General features: G+C 47.5%; 2 protein-coding genes across 2 annotated transcripts in view; both read right to left on the bottom strand.

The window, feature by feature from the left end:
- LOC105074082 (saoe class I histocompatibility antigen, A alpha chain) overlaps window positions 1–22783 on the bottom strand; it is a 68739-nt gene that overhangs the window by 7814 nt on the left and 38142 nt on the right. The gene's annotated exons all lie outside the window — the stretch shown is intronic.
- On the bottom strand, window positions 15930–19509 carry LOC105061640 (BOLA class I histocompatibility antigen, alpha chain BL3-7). The gene is given in 9 exon segments (XM_074348336.1): window positions 15930–16368; window positions 16533–16636; window positions 16711–16743; window positions 17174–17287; window positions 17407–17682; window positions 18293–18571; window positions 18772–18873; window positions 18876–19040; window positions 19353–19509. Coding segments are annotated over 9 exon segments (1179 nt in total). The 5' UTR covers window positions 19438–19509; the 3' UTR covers window positions 15930–16347.

The raw sequence follows: 22783 nt of genomic DNA, 5'->3' as shown, positions 1-22783 counted from the left end.
GTGCCCTCCCTGAGGGGCAGCCTTAGACAGGAGGGACCATCCGTCATCACTGGGGGGAAGGTGAGGATACAGGTGCAGATACAGGAGTGCGGGAGGATGATGATGTCATTCTTACCAGAGTCCTCTTTCATTTTCTGACTGAAAACAAAACCTCACCATTAAGAATAAGGAATGGGGAGGGAGTGGAGGGGATTGAGGAGGGAGGAGAAAGTGAGAGACAGCCCTCTCAGGAGGTGGGAGACTGAGCTGACTTAGGACATGGCATCTGAGAGTGCAGGGTGGGGGTCACTGATGTCCGTGCTCAACAACTTAGAGAAAGTTCCAGCACTTGGGCATCAGCAGAAGGATGTGTAATAAACTAAAAGAAAATGCAAACAGATATCTCTGGTGTAAGAATTATAGTTCAATTTTTTGTTATTGATCATTTTAACATTTATACTTTGTTTTACAGTGAATATACATTATATTATATATTATATATTACACATATATACCATAATCAGGATTTAAAAACTTTGTTAAATTTTTAAAAGGGAAGGGAGATGGAGAGAAAAAGACAAGAGCAAGAGCAGGGGGTGCAGAGCTGGAGCCAAGCAGGATCTCTCCCTTCTTTTGGGATGTGGTCATTTATTAGTATCTTATAAACTCTTTGGTACTTTCAAAAAATTTTTTTTGTATTTCATGTGGCATTTTTAGCTATATCCATGGACAGATTTGTCCATACAATCCAGCCCATCTTTTCCAGCGATGGAATTTCTGTGGCAGAAGAGCTCAGTCAACAGGTGATGGGTCTGGAGTAGAGGGTCAGACTGTGCATCCTGACTCATGAGCTGAAGACGAATGTCAAGTGTTTCACAAGTGTAAGGGATTTTAATGTCATTTGCTTTTTGAAAACATTATTTATGAGCACAAAAGAGAATTCAAAAGATACTCAAGAGTATACAAAAATAAGTAAGTCATACTGTTTCCCTTATCCCCTGGTCACCCAAGTCCTCTACTCAGAAGCCACTGCAGTTAGTAATTTCTCATTTGTCTTCTCAGAAAAATATATTTATGCATTACTGTATACTGTTATCTGAGAAATATCTCCCACCATAGACAGGGAGAAATTATTTGCAAATTTACATATCTGATACAAGACCTGTTTTAGAATATACATGGAACTCTTAAACTCAACAATATGAAATTAGACAACAATTTAAAAGTGGAGTAAAGTCTGATAAACATTACATCATAGAAGATTTATCAGTGGAAATGGATATGAAATGATGGTCCACATCATGTTGTCAGGGTATGTAAATAAAAACAACAGCGATGCACCATCACACCTATGAGAACAGCTAGAATCCAGGAACAGGAGATGCCAAGCGCTGAGCAGGACGTGGAGCCGCAGAAGCCCCCGGCACTGCTGCAGGAATACGAAGCAGCGCGGCCACTGCAGGGACGGTCAGCAGTTTCCTGTAAACCTAGACATAGACTCACCGTCTAACCTGCTGATCACTCCAGTACTGCTTCATCTCGTTTGAAAACTTATATTTGCACAAAACCCTGCACAGCAGTGTTTATAGCAGAGCAGCCCTCAAGTGTGGGCTGCACTTAGTGGCTTTCTTCTAAAGACTACCGTATGGAAATTGGGGAAGGAAAAGTAAAAATTCCCAGGAGAAACCTGGGAAACATACTGTAGCCAGGTGACGAGGTGAACTTGTTAGTGATAATCAAGTGGAGAGTACGCACCCTGGGTGTGTGGAGAATGTCACTTCATGTCTGTGGTCTTTTTCCCCCAAACCCTTTGCTCCAGTCAATGAAGTCAAATGAGAGACAGCCTACAACATCCCTGAGCAGTGCTCCCCAAACATCAAGGTCATCAAAACCGGGGGATGTCTGCCACAGCCCGAGAAGTCTGAAGGAGACAGGATTGGGACTCAATGCAGTGTGGTTTTGATAGGATCCTGGATCAGAAAAAAGGGAAGTTAATGAAATCTTGATAGATTTTAGAATTCAGTAATATTGTATCAATATTGCTTCATTAGCTGTGACAAAAGTATGCCAGTGATATAAGATGTTCCCACAGGGAAACTGAGTGTGGGATATACAGTAACTCCGTACTAACTTTGCTACTTTTCTTGTAAATCTCAAACTATACTAAAATTCAAATAATTTTTAATATTCACCAGACGTGAAAAGGCAGTGGAAGAAACTGATCAACTTTTGAGTTTTTCAGGTTGTTTTCATCAGTGAGGTTGTGAAAGGGGTATTGAGGAGAAAAGATGGGAACCTTAGAGTCAGGGCAGGGTTCCAGGGCTCTCCTCTCCTCCACTCCCTGCCCCACCCCCAGCCTGAACCCAGAACTACTGCGAAGGCATCTTCATCTCCCATCTCTCTCTGACTCAGATCACAATCCCTCTGCTCCTCTGGCTGTGCTGAATAGGAGAGAGCAGAGTGGTGGCGTCCTTGTGTGGCCACAGGGATGATGACAGGAGACCTGAGCTCCCTTTTCAGTCATTATTTTGAGTATTTCAAGTTTTTGTATTTGCATATAAATTGTAGAATCAGCGGGTAAGTTTCTTAAAAGACACTGTCAGAGTTTTGATTAGCGTTTAGGATTCCGAATTGAATTGCTTTCAACGTATAGATTGATTTTGTGAGAACTGGGGCCTTAACAATGTTGACGATGCCAATCAGTGAATACGGAGTTTATCCCCATTTCTTTAGTTTTTCTTTACTTTCTCTCAGGTGCACTATGTAGACTTCAGGGTTCAAATCTGGTACATTCTCTTTAAAATGATGCCTAAGTATTTTATTTTGATGCTATTATGAATGGAATTTTAAATTATTCATTTTCTTGATGTTACATTACTGGTACATAGCAACCCAATTGAGCTTGTAGCCTGCAGTCTCCTTTTGTTTACCTGGAGTTCTAGAAGCTTTCTTTGGGGAATTTCTATGCCCACAGTATGTCATTGGCAAATTAATACACTTTACTTTTTTTTTTTTATATATTTATATCTCTCTTATTGCTTTTCCTTGGTCAATGCTCTGGCTAGGACCTCTAGTACAATAGAAATGAACTAGACCTTAAGTAGAAATGGTGAGTGTTAGCATCCTTGCCTTGTTCCTTACATTAAGTCGAAAGTATTCAGTCATTCACCATAAAGTATGATGTCAGTTCTAGCTTTTCCGACGATGTCATTCATCAAATTAAACAAGTGGCCTTTTACTCCCAGTGTGCTGAGAGATTTGATACATTAATATGATACATTACATTGATTTCTATATATTCATCCAAAGGTGCCTCCTGAGATAAATCGTTCTTGCTCATATTATGTTGGCTTCTGCTTGCTGATGTTTCCTTAAGATTCATGAGTGATACTGATTTGAAGTTAGTTTTTTTGATGTCTTTATCCGGTTTTGGTATCAGGGTATTACTAGCCTAATAAAACAATTTGGAAAGCGTTTCTTCCTCCTGCATTTTCTCCAAGAGTTTGTATAGGACTGGTGTTCAACTTCGATGTTGGATAGACTTCGCCAGGCTCCATCAGAGCCTGGAGTTTTCTTTGTGGAATTAAAAAAAATTACGTATTTAATTTCTTTAATTCATAGGAGATTAATTAGTTTTCCTAATTTTTCTTAATTCAGTTCAGTAAATGATGTCTTTAAAGAAATTGGTTCATTTTTATACTCATCAAATTTATTTGCTTAAATTGCTTGTAAGAGTCTCTTATTGCTCATTTCAAGTAATAAATCTCTCTTTTGAAGCATCCCACAAATTTTTATTTTATTTTCATCGAGTTTAAAAGATTTCTAATTTCCCTTCTGATTTCTTCTTTAAACCAGGATAATCCATGGGTTTAAATTGTGTTGGTTAATTTCTGAATGTTAAGAAGTTTCCAAACTTCCTTTGTCCTTCATTCTCACTGTTTACTCTTAGAAATCTATTTTAAGTTGTTGAATTTATAGATTTCAAAACACAGCACAACAATTATTTTCAAAAACTTACAGCACACCAACAATAAGAAAAAAAGAAAAGCCAAACAAACACATTGTTCAGAAGTTGTGCAATACAGGGTAATGATAAACGGATGGTTTTTCTAAATCTCAGAGTGACGAAGGTACAGCCCAGGCACGCTGTCACCCAGACTGCCTTTGGACTCAGTCTTTGACATCAGCCCTGCCCTGTTCTCCAGCTTACCCACCCCCACCCAGCAGGCACATTTTGGAATTGCAGCCCCACAATCGCGTCAGCCAAGTTTTAAATGCATTTTTATCTATATATGTACGTGCATCTTGGGGCTCAGCTTCTCTGACTCACCATGGCTAATACAGGACTGTTACAGGCACTAATAACAACAGCTAAACACTTGTGGTTTTCATGGAATTTCTAAGGCAGCTGGTGGCTTTGCGATCACGTGATGCTCATTGGCCAAAAAAGCAGGAGAAACTCTCCTTGCCTGGGGGGAAGGTGGAGGGTGAGTTGAACCATCCCTGAGGAAGTAGCGTTTCAGCAGAGATGAAGGGGGAAGACCAGAAGTTAGGGCAGGTCACTGGGGTGGAATGTGCCAGATGAGGGAAAAACAAGGGATCAAAAGTCCTGGCATGGAAAGGACAGATTTGAGACCAGGGTGGCTGGGACTGTGAAGGAAAAGCCCAGCTGGGCTAACGAGCTAAGTCATAAATCTAAGTGTGATAAGTGTCTGTTTACTGATCTAAGTTCTGCCGGGCTAACTCATAAATCTGAAGTTTAGTGTCAGTTTACTGGGCTAACAAGCTAACTCGTAAATCCACGCTCAACAAGTGTCAGTAACGTGATCTGTTCCAAATTGATAAGCTCCAGTGTACTGATTCCTTGCTTTTTGTTGTTTGAACCTTATTGGCTAATAGCCCCATACTTGTAATTAACCCTATAAAACCTCATGTGCACATCTTGAAGGTGCTCAGAGCTTTGGAGCAGAAGCCCCTCTGAGCCCGCCGGCGTAATACATCTGAGTACTCCAACCCTCCGAGTGGTGCTTGTTTCTTGGCTGGCCTGTCATTTCCGTAACAGGACAAGGACAGCTGCAGGCTGTGCCTTCTATCCGGGGGCTCCCTCCCTCCACCTGCTCCACCTCCACACTCAGCACGTAGACCCACCGGCTGACTTCAGAAGCCCTAGAATTACAAAATAATAGGACCCGGAGGCCCTGGGCCTTCTAGCCTAGTGGCTTTGTTCTGGAGATACTGAAGCTGAAGCCACAGAGGGAAGTGACCGCCCCAGGAAACAGAGGGTGTGGCACAGATGGAACTCGCTAACTCTGAGGCCAGGGGGCTTTCCACAAAGACAACAAAGGTGATCTGGGGGAGGGGACTTTGTGGGGAGAGTGAGGGAACCACTGGGGGTGAGAGGCAGGAGACCTGGGGGAGAGTCCTACGTTCAGGCAAATTATACCTCTGTCTCCACCATGAGAGCATTTCCAAAACATCCCCCACTCCTCCTCATCCTCTACCTCTTCAAGCCCTGCTCAAGAACGACTTCCTTCTGGGACGTTTTCTTATGGAGTTGTCGAACTAACATTTCCACTTTTTTTCTCCAAATACTCTCAGTGCCTATTCAGTGTGGGATTTGAATTCACTTGTGAGGTTGCAGTCCAATTGTTTTCCCATCATTTTATGTTTGTGCCCTGTCTCTCCTATTATACACACAGACACATGCAGGACATACACACTCACTTCTCACACACTGGGAAGGGATCTCAATGAATAGCGGAGCTTAGTTAGAATCCACTGATTGTAACCCCAGGGTCACACTCTCTGCAGCATTTCTGTGTGGCTGTGTCTGACCAGCTCCAGGAGTCCCTGCCTTAGTGCTTTTGGTTCACGGATGACAACTCTTCATCCCCATGACAGTGAGGAGATGAAGGCAAAGCCTTGAGTTCAGTGGTTGATGCAGGAGCCAAGTTACTGTGATGAAAAGACCAGAATCTTCACGAGTCAGATGAAGATTTTCCAATAAATCTGAAAAAGTGCAACAATATTACAACCAAACCATGGAGCGTGGTCTGAACAAACATCACCTGGTGCAGAAAGCAGGTGGGTGCCTGGGAGAACAGGGGAAGCAGTGCTCATCACCTCACCCCAGGTTTCAGGTGCAGGAGGTCCTTTGGACAAGTGTTCCAGTAGCACAGGGGTGGCAGGTGTATGTGCACAAGTCATCACTTGAGAGTGAAAGTGGGGTTCTGTGAGCCATTAATTAATTAATCATTAACCCAGCAATTTCATTAGATCACGGATACATGCCTCGCATATAATTAGGGGGCTCTGGACGTGGGAAAACAGACCGTTGTAACCTAGTGCTTGTCCTGAAAAAGCTTGCTATTAATATGGGGCGGCACCCATACTTCTGGGGACGCCTCATTGACACTTTGATGTACATGCAGTGATGTCATAGATCAGAACTATCTTTAGGCGGAGAAGCAGAGAAATCGTTTACTCAAGTTCACAGGCATGACACCGCGGTGGTTGGGAGAGTTTAGTGAATGAGGTGGATTTTGAATGATTTGTGTATGACTGTGTGATTAATGCATAATATTCGTGCTGATGAAGGACAAAGAGGAAAAACTGTTTCAAGGAGTCAGGAGTTAGTGTGCGCCAGGGTGGGGGAAATTGGACACAGTGAGTTCAGGAGATATGTTGTCATTTAATAATTTCTAGTTAATGTCTCTTGAGTGTTTAGCATTATTGAAACAGTTTGTGAAAGGCTTTGAGTGTTCAATCAAGGCATCAACCAGTGAGAAGTATAACTCAAGGTGAATAATGAGACTGTTCATATTTTACCAGTTGAACATTTTAGGAGCATGAATTCAACAAAAGTTTACCAGATGGTCACATTCCAGGCGCCCACGTAGTCCTGCCTTCTAAGGGCTCACGGTGTAAGAGGAGGGAGTGGCACACTGTGACGTTGTCAGAGTGTTTAAAGTTTGGACTAAGAGCTTGAGTGGGGTTCATGGGAGCCTCACGGCGGGTGTGGTGAACCAGGCTGGGACAGTCCAGGAATAATTTGTATTTGATTCTGAAATTCATTCAGCAGCTTTCTCAGCCGAAGTTTAGTGCTTGTTAGTGTTGAGTTGTTTACATCTCCAGCACCTCAAGGAAAACTGTGCCGAGCATGGTGCCCACTCTTATGTTCATACTGTGTCCTGTGACTCTGTTCTCAGGAACTTATAGTCAGAATCTGAGACATTGGCAGAGAAGAGACCTGTGGGGTCATCATCTAGCTCTCCATTTACAGAAGATACAGAGAACCACAGAAGTTAAATAACTTTCTTAAATGACACAGTTCATGGCAAACCCCAAGTCTATATGTCCCCATCCAATGCTTTTTCAATACATCCTGGAACAGAGTGTAGCCCACTCCCCAGTGCAGAGCTGACGGCAAGTAAAGGAGATCAGGGTCAGGGAACCACGTCAGTTTATCTTAAAGAGGGAAACCAAATATATGTGCTTTTCACGCCAAGTGATTCTGACACTGCCTGCCTGAGTTTGCGCAGACCCCAGCCATGAAGGGCTCGGTCCCCCAAGACTGGCCCCACTTTAGGTGACAACTCCATGTTGTCACCTGGGCTTCTGACCAACTGGGTATAAATCAGGGGTTCCCATGGCCTCCTGCTCTGGTTTGACAATTTGCTAGGATGGTTCACAGAAGAACAAAGTGTTTCCTGACTAGATTATTGGTTTATTACAGAAAGATACAACTCAGGAAGTGCCAGGGGCAGGATGCATGGATTGGAGGGTGTAGAGCTTCTGTCCCAGCTGCAGGCATGTCACCCTCCTAGCACCTCGATATACCCCCCCGTCCTGAAGCTCTCTGAAAATGTTCTCTTAGAGTGTTTTGAGGAGGCTTCACTACATAGACCTGGTTGATTAAACCATTGGCCACTGTGACTGAGCTCAGTCCCAGCCATTCCTCCTTCCGGGAGTTGGTGATGAGGATTAAAGTTCCAACCTTCCAAACCCAAAGTTGGTTCCCTGGGCAACCAGCCCCCATCCTGTGGTTATCAGCTTGTTAACATAAACTTAGGTGGGGTTGTGAGGGGCTTGTGATGAAGGACAGGTGTATTCACCTTTACACTCAGAACTTTTCCAGGAATAGAGGACAACAGACTGCATATTATAAAGACATGCTCCTGTTTCCTTACTGCTCTGGAGCTGTTTCAGGAACTGGGAACAAAAATCAAGTATTATAATAAGAGATGTTCTGCTGTGCTCAAGGTTTAGGAGGTTACAAAAGTTGTAGGGGCTGTGTGCTGGGGACCCTGGATGAACACTCAAACATATCCTTCTTACTGTGTCACAGTGTCACAGTCTACAACGTGAATGTCCTCTGAGGAGAAGCCAAGAGAATAGGAGTGGGGAGGGGCAGGGACCATGGATGGAGAGGCCTTGGAAGCCCGTCTGCCTGACTGACACTGCCTGGGCCTGAGGGCGGGCCAGCCCCCGCCTCTCCACTTCACCTATGACCATGAGTTCTGGGAGGATGGAAGGACCACGGGGCCCTGGCTGTGATGGTGACGACTCCCTGAGCCTGGATATGGACTCTTGGCAGAACAACGCAGTCTCCTTCACAGCCGCTGCACAAAAATGGGAGGCCCGTTGGAACTTCATAGAGAAAAGGTGTATTTGAGGAGTGTGTCCCATGGTTGTGGAGAGACTTGGATTTCAGAGGGGAGAGTGTGAACCGCACTGGGAATGACCTCCCGCTGCCCACCCAGCCCTCCCCCCGCACCCTGATTTGGCCAGTTCTCTCTCTGCGGTGCTGGGGGCTCCCCAGAACCAATCAAGCCAAGGGGACTCGGACATGCCGTGCGGGATGCATGCGGCCAGGGGTGAGGACACTTTATCCATCTCAGTCTCCTGGGCGGGGCCACCTCACCCGTTCCTCTTGGGCCCCTCTGGGGTGAAACCACTGCCAGGAGAGCACAGGGCTAGTTCCCAGGCTCTGAGAGGTTTATAGTCACATCACTGGCCCTTTCTCACTAGAGATCTGGCAACTGGTGAGTGTCTGAAATGTTTATCTAGAAACATGGACTAATGGGCTTGATAAGAGGGTGCAGAGTCTTGGAAGAGGCTCTTATGCTGGAGGAGGACGCTGAATAGACTTCTCACGCCCTAGTCTTGGCGCTGATTTTGCTTAGTGCCGGTTCCCTTCTCTTCCTGCTGGGAGAACCTGCACTGCCTCGTGCTGGTTTTTGGCCAGACCATCAGGAGTTATGGCATCTTTGTCTTTGGAGTCGATGTGGCTAAACAGGCCCTTCCCTGCGTTCCCCCTGCTTTGTTTATCACGCAGCCTCTAGACCCACCTGACCCACATCCCAGCCCAAGAGGGACGTCACCCTGAGATGCTGGGCCCTGGGCTTCTACCCTGAGCAGATCTCACTGACCTGGCAACATGATGGGGAGGACCAGGCCCAGGACACAGAGCTCGTGGAGACCAGGCCTGCAGGGAACGGGACCTTCCAGAAGTGGGTGGCCCTGGTGGTGCCTCCTGGAGAGGAGCAGAGATACACGTGCCACATGCAGCACGAGTGGCTTCAGAAGCCCCTCACCCTGAGATGGGGTGAGGAGGGAGACGGGGGTGGAACTTCTCTCAGGGAAGTGCCAGCCCACTAGAGACTTTAAGCAGGACCAGGTTCAGATGTGAGGTTGGCACCCCTCACTCTTTTTTCCTCCTGATATCAGTCTTCCCAGCCCAACATCCCCATTAAGGGCACATTTGCAGGCCAGGTTCTCCTTGGAGCTGTCATCAGTGGGGTTGTGTTTGCAGGAGTTTAGATTATTGGAACTTTGCTCACAAGAAATGTGACCTAGAACAACAGAAACCAGATGAAGAAGAGAACCTTGGATTTATTGTTCTGACCTAAGGGTCTCTTACCCCAAAGGATGGAATTGCATCTCCTGTCCTTGTGACTCCTGCAGCCAGTGTGCAGACCCCTGCTGTGCGGCAAAGCCTGGGGGAACCCTGCCTGGTGGGAGGGCCAGTGGGGAAGCTACAGGTGAGCTGGGACGCTGGAGACCTGTTGACCTTCCAGAGCCCAAATCCAAGTCAGGCCAGGGCATGTGGCTGCCTCTGGACCCCAGGACCCTGACGTGAGATCATGTCCTCGGCCTCTCTCTGAGGGTTCCAGGAGCAGGGCCCTGTGAGACCCGGAAGACACCAGATGCCTGGGGAATGGGTCTCTTTCTAGTGGGACAAAAATTCTCAAGTTCACCTCCAGCAGGATCCTAAATTTTTCATAAAGATGAAGCAGGAGTAAGCTGGGCCCTGAACTGAACTGGCAGAAGTGGAGAGAGAGGGTAATGTACATGTGTGTCTGTCTGTGTGGGTTCACGTGGGTATAGAGACGTGTGTGGCACTTGAGTGTGGAGGTTGGTGTATATGTGTGTACGTAAGCATGTGTGGGTCTGTGTATGTGTATGTCTGTGTTCATGGTGTATGAGTCTGCGTTCCTCTGACACTTCCTCACCCTAAGGTCCACCCTGGATTCCTAGTGGTGCCCCTCCCACCACAGGGGACAGAAAAGTTGGAACAGCTCTCATTCTGCTCGTAAGAAGAGGCACAGGGGATGCGTGTTGAGAAAATGGGTCCTAATCATCTTCGAAAAAGGTATCAGGATCTAAATCTATGGACTTTCTTTTTTCCCAGGATTCTTCAAATAAAAGGATCAGATACTATTTTAACGTGAATTAAATCATTTAAACCTCACAAGAGCCCTCTGAGATAGGGACAGCTATGAACCCCATTTTACAGATAAGGAAGCTGAGGCCTCTGAGAGCCTGACTGACTCTCAGTTGGCTGAGCCATGACTCTAAGGAAAGACTGTTAACACTGAGCCCAAGTGTGTCCCCGCTCTGTTATGCTGACTCCCTGAACTGTTCACCTGCCTCACTGAGGGTCCCTCCTCTGGGGGTTCTGACAGCCTCCCTTCCCCTCCAGGCTCTGAGACTGGCCAGGAGTCTGCTGTGTTTCTCACACCCACTACAAGGGAGTCCATGGGTTGTGAGGTGACAGGAGACTGGTTTTTCATTGGCTGATGGGGTGTATTTGCTGGAGGTGCTGGGAGGGGAGGGTCACACCGCACTGTGGGGCATCAGTGGTGTTTGCATCCAGGCTGTGAGCTGGACAATCCAGATGCTGAAGGAGAGACCAACAGGGACCGTGCAGAGTTTACTCCTCACTGTGTTATCTCACAGCCCGAAAGCACAACCCCACTTGCCCCTGAGAGTCACAGGGGTGGTCACTCCATCCTTCCCATCCCTGCTGCCCTGACTTCTCTCCTTCCCTCTGACTCCCTGGTACCATCTGCTCTGAGATGACACCACAGCCCTGCTCCCAGCACGTCCTCCCTCCCTGCCTGCCGCTCCCTGCTGGGCTCCTGGATGGAGGGAGAGGAGAACAACTCAGAGAGAGAGCCTGACATGTGTGCTGGTAAAGGGAAAGCGGGGGGTGTGTCCTCAGGAAAGGGAAGGGCTGCCTTAGGGAAGAGGCCTGAGCGGCTTCCTGTGGGCGGTCAGACTAGGGGCCTCGGTCTCTTGCTGGCTGTGGGTCGGGCGCTGACCTCAGCTCCTCGCCACGTGGGCCTTTCCAGAGCAGCGGCTGGCTGCGCCAGAGCTTGGGAGCAGTGTGGACACTAGCGGTCAGCAAGCAGGATGCGGTCATGCTCTTCTAGGATCTGACTACAGGGGTGACATCCCCGTTGTCACATTCTATTGGTTAGAAGCAAGTCCCAGTTCCCACCCATACTCCTGGTTAGATTCCACAAAGTGTGACTCCCAGGGGACAGAGATCCTTGGGCACCACCTCAGAGTCTGTCTGCACAGGGACGTCCCAGGTCAGAGAGGGGACCACCAGGCAGTGCGGCCTCTGCCCTGGAATAGTCCACACACAGGCCGCACATCACTGAGCACTCACTGTCACTGCAGGTCCACGTTGGACAAGATGATCTGGAGGACTGAGCTGTGTTCACAAAGCACCACCCTGGATACAAGCATCACAGTGTCCTTTGGAAGGTTTCTCTGTGGTTGTGTGTCAACCTGAGAAAGGGTCCTCTCTGAATGTTTCCCCCTGAATTTTCCAGTCTCTTACATAGGAAAGAGCTATCACTAAAGTGAACCATGTATTTCTTTCCTTGTCATCCTGCCAGCTGATTCTGGGCTCCCACTCTTCCTTCCAGCCTGCTGTCATACAGGACCCCACAAAGTCCCTTCTGGTGATTCCACTTTGCTGGTGTTGTAGGCAGACAGGGTAGGGGGTCTCCAGAGGAAATGAGGCAGGTACAGCTTTTTTGACATAAAAGAAGTCATTTGGGGCCTGAGCCATTTTGTGATCTAAGCCTGGTCACATGCTTGCCCTTGAACTGGTCTCAGTAATAGTAATCTCAAAGGAACAAAACAACAAGAGGCTGTCTTCAGGCAAGAGAAGTAATAATAGCTTATATAATAAATCAAGTAATAAAGACCCCAGTTCTGTGATTAAGTTCTGGACAATATGATGACCCAGAAGTGTAGTTTTAAATTTTGATCTTAAAGAAAAGAATTTTCCACTGCCTTTGCTATCTCTGGTTGTTCATTTAATATGGTCTTAGATACCTTGGGTTATGTCAACATGCGCAGGATGCCAGGGACCGTAGAGAAGGGAGGTCAAGTGACTTGGATACATGGACAACCTTATGGTGCACAGTGACTGAGCTGCCTTGGAACTGCCTGCCTCCCTGTCATGGAGACACAGACAAGCTTCCATTCAGTTAGACGACTGTTATTTGCATTGCTGCTGCACACACTGAATTAATATATATTGAGAGAATAGGACTTCCTAGGGGCATGTCGTGTTGGTGGTCTGTTCTGGAGATAAACAGAGATATATTCACAGTGTCACCTCTGTGGGCTCCTGGGGCATTATTATAGTTGGAGAAGAGAGAGCTGGGTCCCAGGGGGCAGCACAGGGAGACTGGAGACTGTTACCCTCCTCATCTTTCTGCATGGGGTCTGACCTCGGGGAGCGTGTGGGTCACCAGGTGTTAGATTTGGTAACCTTCTTTTGTTCACTTCTGTCCTCTCCTTTTTACAGACAGTTCCCTCCACATTCCAGCCGGGATGAGAATCACTGCTGGTGTCTCCTCCTCCTCCTCATTCTGTCTGATGGCAGGGGCTGTGGGGGCTCAGATCTAGAGGAGAAACTGTTCAGGTAGGAAAGGAGGGCAGGGTCATAGTCATTGGGCTCCATGGGAAATGTCTGCTGCCTCAGCCTGGCCTGGAGAGCCAGCCTGAGACAACTGACCCCAGGTCCCTCGTGTGTCTTCCCCGAGTGATTCCGAAATATACACCCCAGCAGCTGCCGTGTTCTACTTGTTACATGCAAGTCATTAGGTCCAGTTTAAATTTCAAAAGTATATCTTACACAAGGACGTGATTCTAGAGGAGGGAACACTGGGGACCCACATAGTCTGCCAACCACAGGGTGACTTTGGGAACCTCTCACATCATGGCCTCTCACGGGGCTGAGGCTAGGAGTGAGGAGACTGGAATAAATAAAGAGATCAAGTTCACAGGATTTGGTGCTCACTCCACAGCAATCCAGATCAAAACTATGTTCTCGAAAACCTGGCCCAGTCTTCCAGGTAATTTGGGATTAAAAGAGAGAACTGTGGGGATAGAAACATAAAGGTAGGAAACGAAAAGAAAGGCAGCAGAGCTGAGTTAGTGCTGTCTCACTGCCATTGGCCGTGACCCTTCCGGTTTCTGCAAGAACCTAAGGGGTGAAACAAGTGCTTGTGATAGGGGGACCCCGTCTCATTGTTTAAGTCTCTGAGGACGTTTACCTCTGTCATTACCCCCAAGATACAACATTGTCTTTAATGTTCCATCTTGGCTGAGCTTCGGGGGCTTTTCAGGGGCTTCTACTTGGCTTTTCTCACTACAAGCTTTTACCCCAAAGGTCAAAGAACCAACATGAGGATTCTGACCAGCTCTGCATATGTTCCCTCCAATGAGATATTTGGAAACTGGGTAAATTCCCAGTAGTGGACATGTGGACACAGAGAACCCACTGAGATACAGGTGGACTTAAGACAGGACTTGAATTAAGTCCTCCTGTAACCCAACAGCTTCTCATCTAATGTGGTTTCATAATGGACTTCGGTTCCCAGGTATCAGTGTCAAATTGGACTTTATCCAATATATATAAAGGGACCTAGATCTTCCCTTTTGTCAATTAATGGAAATCTAAAAAATAGCTGTTGGTACCTACACGGGAGAATGTGTGGAATTCCTACTGCACACAGTTGCCATGTATCACAGGGTATTTCCTCAGGGGACCTCGGCTACCTTCAGCCAGTGAGTCCTGGGTCTGAGAATTGCCTCGGGTCTGGAAAGTGGATAAGGGATGGTAACTTTATAGTAGGCAACTCATCTCAGCCTAAAATTCAGTTATTCATATCTATTAATCATCACGTTAAGCGACTGTTGTTGGCTGTCCATCCACCTTGCCCCCAGAAACACCACAATCTACTAAGCATTTCCATAAAGACCTTGCAGTCAGAACTTCCAGCTTCCATTGTGACATTGCTGGTTTTTAGGAATTTAGTCCTTGTTTGTCTTGCTGTCTCCTGTCCTCTGACTTTCTGGGACCATCATATTCCTGTTGCTGCTGTAATATTATCTCCTAGAGTCAGTCCCTGCCTACAAAGGACAGACACACTGAGGTTACTACTCTGCTCACTTGCTCAGTCTTTATTGCCTGAGAAAGTTTCCTTTGGAAGACAGACACCTGTGTTTCTTCCAGTTTTATTTTATGCTAGAATGTCCACTTCCTTGAGCTTTTTCATGTCTTTCTTTTCAATCACCACGGTGGTTCTGGCATCTCTGCTTCATCTGATATGGGGCCAGAACCTTTTGTTAGAACAGCTTTATTGAGATATAAATCACACATCTCATTCAACCATTGGAAAGAATTGATTACAACATATTAATAGAGAGGCGTGACCATAGCCACAATGAATTTTGGAACGTTTTTATCCCCTAAACCATATTTCCATCTCTCACAAGTGGTGATCTCCACGCCATCCCATAGCAACTTGTCTCCACAGCGTAGACAGTGATATATGTATTTTCAGAAAAGAAGATCCTATACTTATGAGTCTCCTATTCCAACCTGCTGTGACTCTACATTAGATAATGTGGTATAAACCATGAGTCTCCCCCAGAGCCAGCACTAGGGTCACTAGATCTAAGGGCAGAAAGAGGGAGTGGCTGCAGAGAATACAGTATTCCAGCAAGAATTAAGTGAAGTTGGGAAACTTTTGGGTCCCTTCTCTTTGTTAATTCTAGAATCTATTTCCTTAAAAAAGAAGGGAGAAAGATGAAAGAAGAATCAGGCCACAGCTGGACAATGCTGAGAGTTCCTCTCTTGATACCACTGAGATCCTGTGTGCAGGATCTCCTTGGAATTATGGGGACAGTGACAGGCAAAAATGTATCCTCTTGGTGTGAGAGATGGCAGAAACCCAGAGCAGAATGAGTCTAGAACTCTACACATGAAAAAGAACATCAAAATTATAAAAACCCCAAATAGGCAAAATATGAACACATGGTACAAAGACAGAGGCTGAGGGCTGGACTCTGCCCTGAGGCTAGGCTGACACGCTCACAAGAAGCCCTCGCTGTCAATGTCCTCGAAACAGGACAAGGCACAGGTGACTCGGAGTCCTTGTGATCACAGGTCCTGGTGGGACCAGGTTCTACAGAAATTACAGGGACACAAGAACAGAGAAGATGACCCATCCAAGTAGTAACCACTTCATAGCCCACAAGGAACTGAGCACTCTATGGGCACAGTCCCTGTTCACACTCACTCCTCATAACCTTCTGAACCCCCTGCAACAGGCTCAGTACAACAAACACACAGGTTCTGGAAGTTTCTCAGTGCTCCATTTATTTCCACTCTCAAACTTTAGGAATCCTCACCTTTACTATCTCCTCAAGCCTCATGGTACCAATTATAAAAGAAAAATTCATACCCAGATTTATTTTCATTAGGAGAATAAAACATTATTACAAAGTACAACACAAAGTTAAGACAGGGATGGAGACGGCCCAGCCCTGCTTCTGCTGGAAAAGGAAAGTCAACCAGGGAACAGAACACAGGTCAGGGTGGGGAGAGGGTGGGAGGGAGGGGTGTGGGGGGCAGGGGTGGGCCAGTCTCCCCACCTCCTCACATTATGCTAATAGAAGCACAGACACATTCAGGTGCGGCTGCAGAAACAGGAGTCAGGGGATCTGAAGTCACATAGTGGGTCGTGAACAAATGTTGCATCACTCAGTCCCTCACAAGGTAGCTGTCTCACACTGTCAAAGAAGAGAATCATGAACAGATTCAGGTCAGTCATGGAAGTGCTGACATTCTCAACAGCCCCCTACATGATCAAAATGTCCCACTCAGAGAATCCCCACACCCAGGGCATCCCCTCTGCCCCAACCCCTCTCCCAATCTAGGCCCTCCAGGGTCTCACCTCTGGGATGCGTGAGTGAAACCTCAGAGCCCTGGGCACTGTCACTGCCTCGGGGAGAACAAAATCAGGACAGGAGAGAAACACAGAGAAATACAGGAGAGAAACTAGAGACGGAACCCATGGCCTCCAGGCTCCGCCACCAGAAGGGTCTCAGGAACCACACTCACTTCACACTTACTTGCAGCCTGAGCAAATCTCCCTCCGTTTTCACCTGTTAGAAGAAGACATTTTATGAGAGGCCATGGAGAAGACTGAGTCATGAGAGGAACCCTTTGTCCTGGACCACAGAGAAATTTTTAGAACTTTCAGAACTTGCAGACGAAAAATCTGGGCCAGGAAAAGGAAGAAGTAGGAAGGACATGTGGGGGGACTGGACCAGCTGCCTTCTTGAAGTCTGTCTTCAATGGGGGTCTATCGCTCTGACCTTTGACTGCTGGGAATCTGATCCTCAACTGGAATTATCAAGGTGAGATATTTGTCTCTCATTTTTACAGGTGCTTTAAAAGTCTTAGCACTCAGCTCCAGACTGGCAAGCATGTGTGTGTGAATAGTATCTCCCAAAAACAAGATAGCCAAACTTCTACCTGGGCTTGAAACCCCAGTGAGACAAGAAAACTCACATCCCCTCCCCCCTTCCCTACCTGAGCGCCTCTTCCCCCAGATCACAGCTCCCGCCACCACAGCTGCAGCGACCACAAAAAGAACCAGGCCAACAATTCTGCCCATGATGGGGACGGTGGGCTGAGGCATCAGCTCTGCAAAGAGAATGGAAGGTGCCCTGACCTAAGGTATGAGTCCTGGCCTTGCTGAAGGTCTCCAGAAGGGCTTCTGCTTTACCTGAGAAGAAGCTCCACCCCCCCGTGTCCCTCCTCACCCCATCTCAAGGTGAGGGGCTCCTCAAGCCCCTCATGCTCCACATGGCACGTGTATCTCTGCTCCTCTCCAGGAGGCACCACCAGGGCTGCCCACTTCTGGAAGGTCCCGTCCCCTGCAGGCCTGGTCTCCACGAGCTCCGTGTCCTGCGCCTGGTCCTCCCCATCGCGCTGCCAGGTAAGTGAGATGTCCGCAGGGTAGAAGCCCAGGGCCCAGCACCTCAGGGTGGCCTTATGGTCAGAGATGGGGTGGTGGGTCACATGTGTCCTCGGAGGGTCTGAGGAAGAAGAATTAGAAACTTCTCACTCTGGATTACCTCCATGGGCCGCTGACGCAGCATCAGGTGACCATCCTGAGACTGGACAGGATGATGGGTTTGAAAAGAAGCACAAACCCGGGACACCAGCCTGCACCTGGATGTCTGGGAGTATCTCCTAGTCCTCGGAATGTTTAAGAATCAGAATGAAACAAGACAGGGCGCTCCAGGTCTGAAAGGGGGGAATACATAGTCATGTTTATTGTGGAAGAGGATGAATGACTCAGAAAAGCTGGAGTCAGGATCCAAACACGGTGTCGGCTGAGAACAGGCCTGAGAGAAGGTCCTGGTTCACAAGATGGCGGCCGGGGTCAAAGGGCACCTCGGGTCAGTTATTTCAGGGACGGTCTCCCCCTCTTTATCCCAAAAGAGACTGGATTCCTTAATTGTCCTTTAGAGAAGTCGGGTTATTGGCGAGACACCATGTTGTACAAAATATGGGGACCTGGGCGGACCACTCCCTCTGCAGGAGGAAGCCGGGGCGGTTTCCCGCATGGTCCCTCCTCCTCTCCTCGTGGGATCCGAGCTGCAGCCCGCGGGGAGGCCGTGGAGGCCCCGCGGCCCCTCGTACCTGCGCGCTGCAGCGTCTCCTTCCCTTTCTCCAGGTATCTGCCGAGCGACTCCACACAGGTGCCCTCCAGGTAGTTCCTCTCCTGCTCCGCCGCATCACCGGCCGCCTCCCACTTGCGCAGGGTGATCTGAGCCGCCGCGTCCGCCGCGGTCCAGGAGCGCAGGTCCTCGTTCAGGGCGATGTAATCCTTGCCGTCGTAGGAGAACTGCCTGTACCCGCGGAGGAGACGTCCGTCCGGCCCCACGTCGCAGCCGTACATGCTCTGGACCGTGTGAGACCCTGACCCCGCCCCGCCCCCCACAGTGATTAAACCTAAACTGAAAATGAAACAGGGTCAAAGTCCCGCCGGCTCTTCCCGGGTAGAGGGCCGGGCAGGCCCCGCAATGTCGGGGTGACCCTCGGACCCGGAGACTCGGGGGACCCCCGGCCCGTCCCTGAGGAGGCGGGTCGTGAGCTGGACCCGGGCTCGCGTCGCTCACCGGCCTCGCTCTGGTTGTAGCAGCCGCGCAGGGTGTTCAGGCTCCCTCGGTACCACTGTGCGGTGTCCTTGTAGATCCGCGTATTGCGATTCCAATACCTTGGCCCTCCTGCTCCACCCACCGCGCTCGCGGCTCCTCCCTCGGATTCGGGGCGTCGCTGTCGAACCGCACGAACTGCGTGTCGTCCACGTAGCCGACGGAGATGAAGCGGGGCTCCCCGCGGCCGGGCCGGGACACGGCGGTCTCGAAATACCTCAGAGAGTGGGAGCCTGGGGGCGGGGAGAGGGTGAGACCCGGCCCGACCCTCCTAACCCTTCGGGTCCGGGGTCGGAAGTGACGGGGCCCGGAGGACGGGGGAGCTCGTGAGACGGAAAAGGGGCGGCGGGTGGAGAAGAGTCGGGATCGGGTGGGAGAGAAGAGGGGGCGGGAAGCAAGGGAGCGAGGAGCCGGGACCCGGGTGGGGTGAGGGGTCTGGGCGAGGGGCGGCGACGTCTCTCCTTCCCTGGGGTCCTGCCCTCCAGTCCCTGGGCGGGCCCTCGCTCCTCCCCCGCAGAGGCCGTTCCCTCCTACCCCGCACTCACCCGCCCAGGTCTCGTTCAGGGCCAGGGTCCCCGAGAGCAGCAAGAGGAGGCTTCCGGGCGTCGTGACCCGCCTGCTCGGAGTCATAATGGAAGCTCAGCTTAAGCGGGTCTTTGCGGATTTCATAACCGGGAACCGCGGTGACGTGATTGGCTTCTCTAGAAACCGGACACTCAGTGGGAGTGAGAAGTGGGGCCGCGTCACGAGTATCCAGGCAGGAGGGCCCGACACAGGTTGTGAGAGAGAAACTGAAACCCGGAGAGATGGGGAACCCCCAGTACGGAGGGTCCCCGCCCGAGACCCCGCCCTCGGTGAGACCCCGAGAGCCACGCCCTCCCAGGGACCTGGGATTTCGCCCTGATCCCTTCCCTCCAGCACGGAGAGCTCTTTATCACAGTCTCTCTAGGTCCTGGCCCAGGGCTGTGTAAGTTTCCTGTTTATAGAACATTTTGGTCAGAATACTTAACACAGTCTTACAAATGAGTGAGGAGCCAAGGATAATTTTGTGTATGTGACTACAATTATCGGTATTTTTCATAGTAGGAATAACAGTTCAAATTTTTTATGAGCTTACTGAGAATAATATTAATACCCCATGCATTTAATATAAAAATAATTTCCCAAAATAAACACGGTAGTGAGAAGAGTGGAACTTTTTACATTTTTACATTTTTGCAAGTCTCTTTCTAGTCTCTCTCATTAGAAGGCCACTGGATTTTCATGTTTGCTGCTGCAATTAATCAGTTATTTTGATTGAAGTCTCACACATATGTAGGAGTAGTATTTTAAGTAACTATTTCAAATAATTGAGGATGGTTCTCTTTAATACTAAACTAAAACTACACAAGTGGTAGTTTGTCAAAGGTTGTAAAGTAGACCTGAAACAGTATCAGTGAATATTTCTTATTCTGTTACATTAAAATTCACAGGCCTATTTTGCCCACTGAGTGCCTCTTGTACTAATGGAGGATTTAAAAAAATACATTGTTTCATGAAGTTATACAGATCTTCCAGTGTCATTCATTCTTTCACGTAAAAATAGTATTCCATAAAAAAGAGCATAGTTCAGCTCACACAAATTCTTTCACATGGGACACAGTACTTTGAAATGTAGCAGAAGTGCTTTATGTGTATGTCCATCATAGAAGATATTTTTAAAATGTGATTTAAGGATGATGACTTAGGAATGATAATTTTAATGCCTCAACCAGCACATTTAAAAGCAAACCTGTTTTTTTTTTTCCTACAAGTAACTTGTGAAAATACTGTTGCAGTTTGCTTCCATAATCTCCATTATTTCTAAGCTGTACCTCAAAGCAGATGTCAACATAGTGAAAAGGCAGATAGTATCTTAGTAATGCTATGAAAATAGTTTTGACTGGGCATCTGACTGAATCTCACCCATAGGGAGGGCAGACTAGAGCGAGGATACAGCTGTACCTGGACAGAAGCAGTGATCGCCGTATTAACACAGGGAGAGGTTTGGTGCACTGTGAGGGACACAGTGCCGCCTTGTTTGGTCTGTGCTTAGACAGAATGATGTGGTCTCGTTTTTTCTCCCTGTATCATGGTCTCAGGTGTCCCTGCCTGATGTTGAAGTTCTGTGAGATGACTTATGTCCACAGCAGAATAACACGGCCGAATGGGGAGCATCAGCCCCGCTTCTGACAACACTGAGGTCAGTGTAAATGTTAGACCGGTTCCTGTGGTCGGAGGCTGCTTTGTCCTTCTTGAATGCAGTAGTTTAAAACGACTACATTCAAAAAAAAAAAAAAAAAAAAAAAAGAAAAAGAAAAAAAGAATATTAGATAAGAATTTGGAAAGGAAGAAATGCAAACATTAAACAAATATATTAGTATTAAATAAGTGTAAACAAAAATGAAAATGTGGAATAAGAAATAGGAATGAATTAAAATCTATCAAGTTTGCAAAGATTAAAGTGAATGAGGGGAGGGTTGACAGGAAATGAGGTAGAACAGACTGTCATAAAGACTGATGGGATTGAAAACTCATACAGAAATCTTAAAGGTCATGTTTGCAAAATGTCACAATATTTTCAATATGTTTACGTTGAAACAGAGACATTTCTCTTTTAGAAATTTATCCTAAGAAGATAATCACACATGTTCTCAAAAACAGATGTTCAAGAATGTATCTTGAATTGTGGTTTATAGAAGCAAAGAATGGAAAAAAGTCTAAATAATACAATCACTGTAATGATGGTCACTGTGAATAGAGGAGCATTGACTGTGTCTCAGGCAGTCATTCCATGTGACTTACATACAGGGTCAAATTTATTTATCAAAGCAAATCCATAAGGCACCCAGCCTGTGATCCCTCTGTGCAGACAGGGAAAGGAGACTCAGAGAAGTTCAGGAACATCTATTTCGAGGCCACCTTGCATCAGGAGACACCAGAGGAGAGCAACAGTTAGGCCCCTGGTGACGGGAGACAGGCTCTGCTGTGCGGGAGAGGGACAGAAATGACCGAGACAGATGCACATCACGGCTGTGCTAAGTGCCGTGAGGAAGAGCTCATGATGCCATGAGAGCAGATAACAGGAGTCCCGACAGGTCCCCTGCCGCTGTTATCAATGATGTCTGAAAGATGGAAAAGATAAATGGAATATGAAACAAAACCAGAATTCTATACAATTATATTCAATCATAGAATGAAAAAGATCTCTTGGGAATTAAAAATATGATCATAGAAATGAATACTTCCATAGATGAATTGGAAGATTACAGTCATGCTCCCAGTAAGTAGATGGAAAAGGAATGGCAAGGAGGAGAGAGGACCTGTAAGTCAATTAGTCTGTCAATCAAGAAATTCCAACAGGTTACAATTCAAGTTTCAAACATAATGGATAGTAGGAAATGATTAAAAAGTCAAGAAAACTTCTCAGAGTTTACAGACAAAAATTTACATCTTGAATGGCCTACACAAATTCTTAGTGCACTAGATGAAAACAGACCCACACCAGGGCCCATCACAGTGAAATATGAGAAAGAGGCTGGAAAAGAAAAGACCTTGAAAACTTCAAAATGCAGCAAACATAGGCCTGGAGATTAGAAGACATTGAGCAATGCCTTCTGAATTCTGAGGAAAAAATAAGTGATTCCAGCACAGAGTTGTATATCTAGTCAAGATATATGTCCTAGGGTAGCCTGAGACCCTTCAGAGTTACAGTGCTTCACTTTCCATGTTCCCTTTCTCAGGATACTGTTAGTCAAAGTGGGGGAAATGATGAAGAAAATCAACAGTGGGGAAGACATAGGATCCAGGCCCCTCGGGAGCCAAACAAGGGGGAGAGAGGGCTGCCTGGGAGGAGGTGAAGGAGACCAGAGATGTCAGCCCTGCCCCAGGTGTGCAGGGACCCCGTCCACATGAGGCAGGACTGAGGGCTGTGGGACAGGTCTGTGCAGAGAGATGA

The sequence above is a fragment of the Camelus bactrianus genome, chromosome 20 (genome assembly GCF_048773025.1).
Source record: "Camelus bactrianus isolate YW-2024 breed Bactrian camel chromosome 20, ASM4877302v1, whole genome shotgun sequence".
NCBI classification, from domain to species: domain Eukaryota; kingdom Metazoa; phylum Chordata; class Mammalia; order Artiodactyla; family Camelidae; genus Camelus; species Camelus bactrianus.
This window is presented reverse-complemented; position numbering and strand designations above follow the sequence as displayed.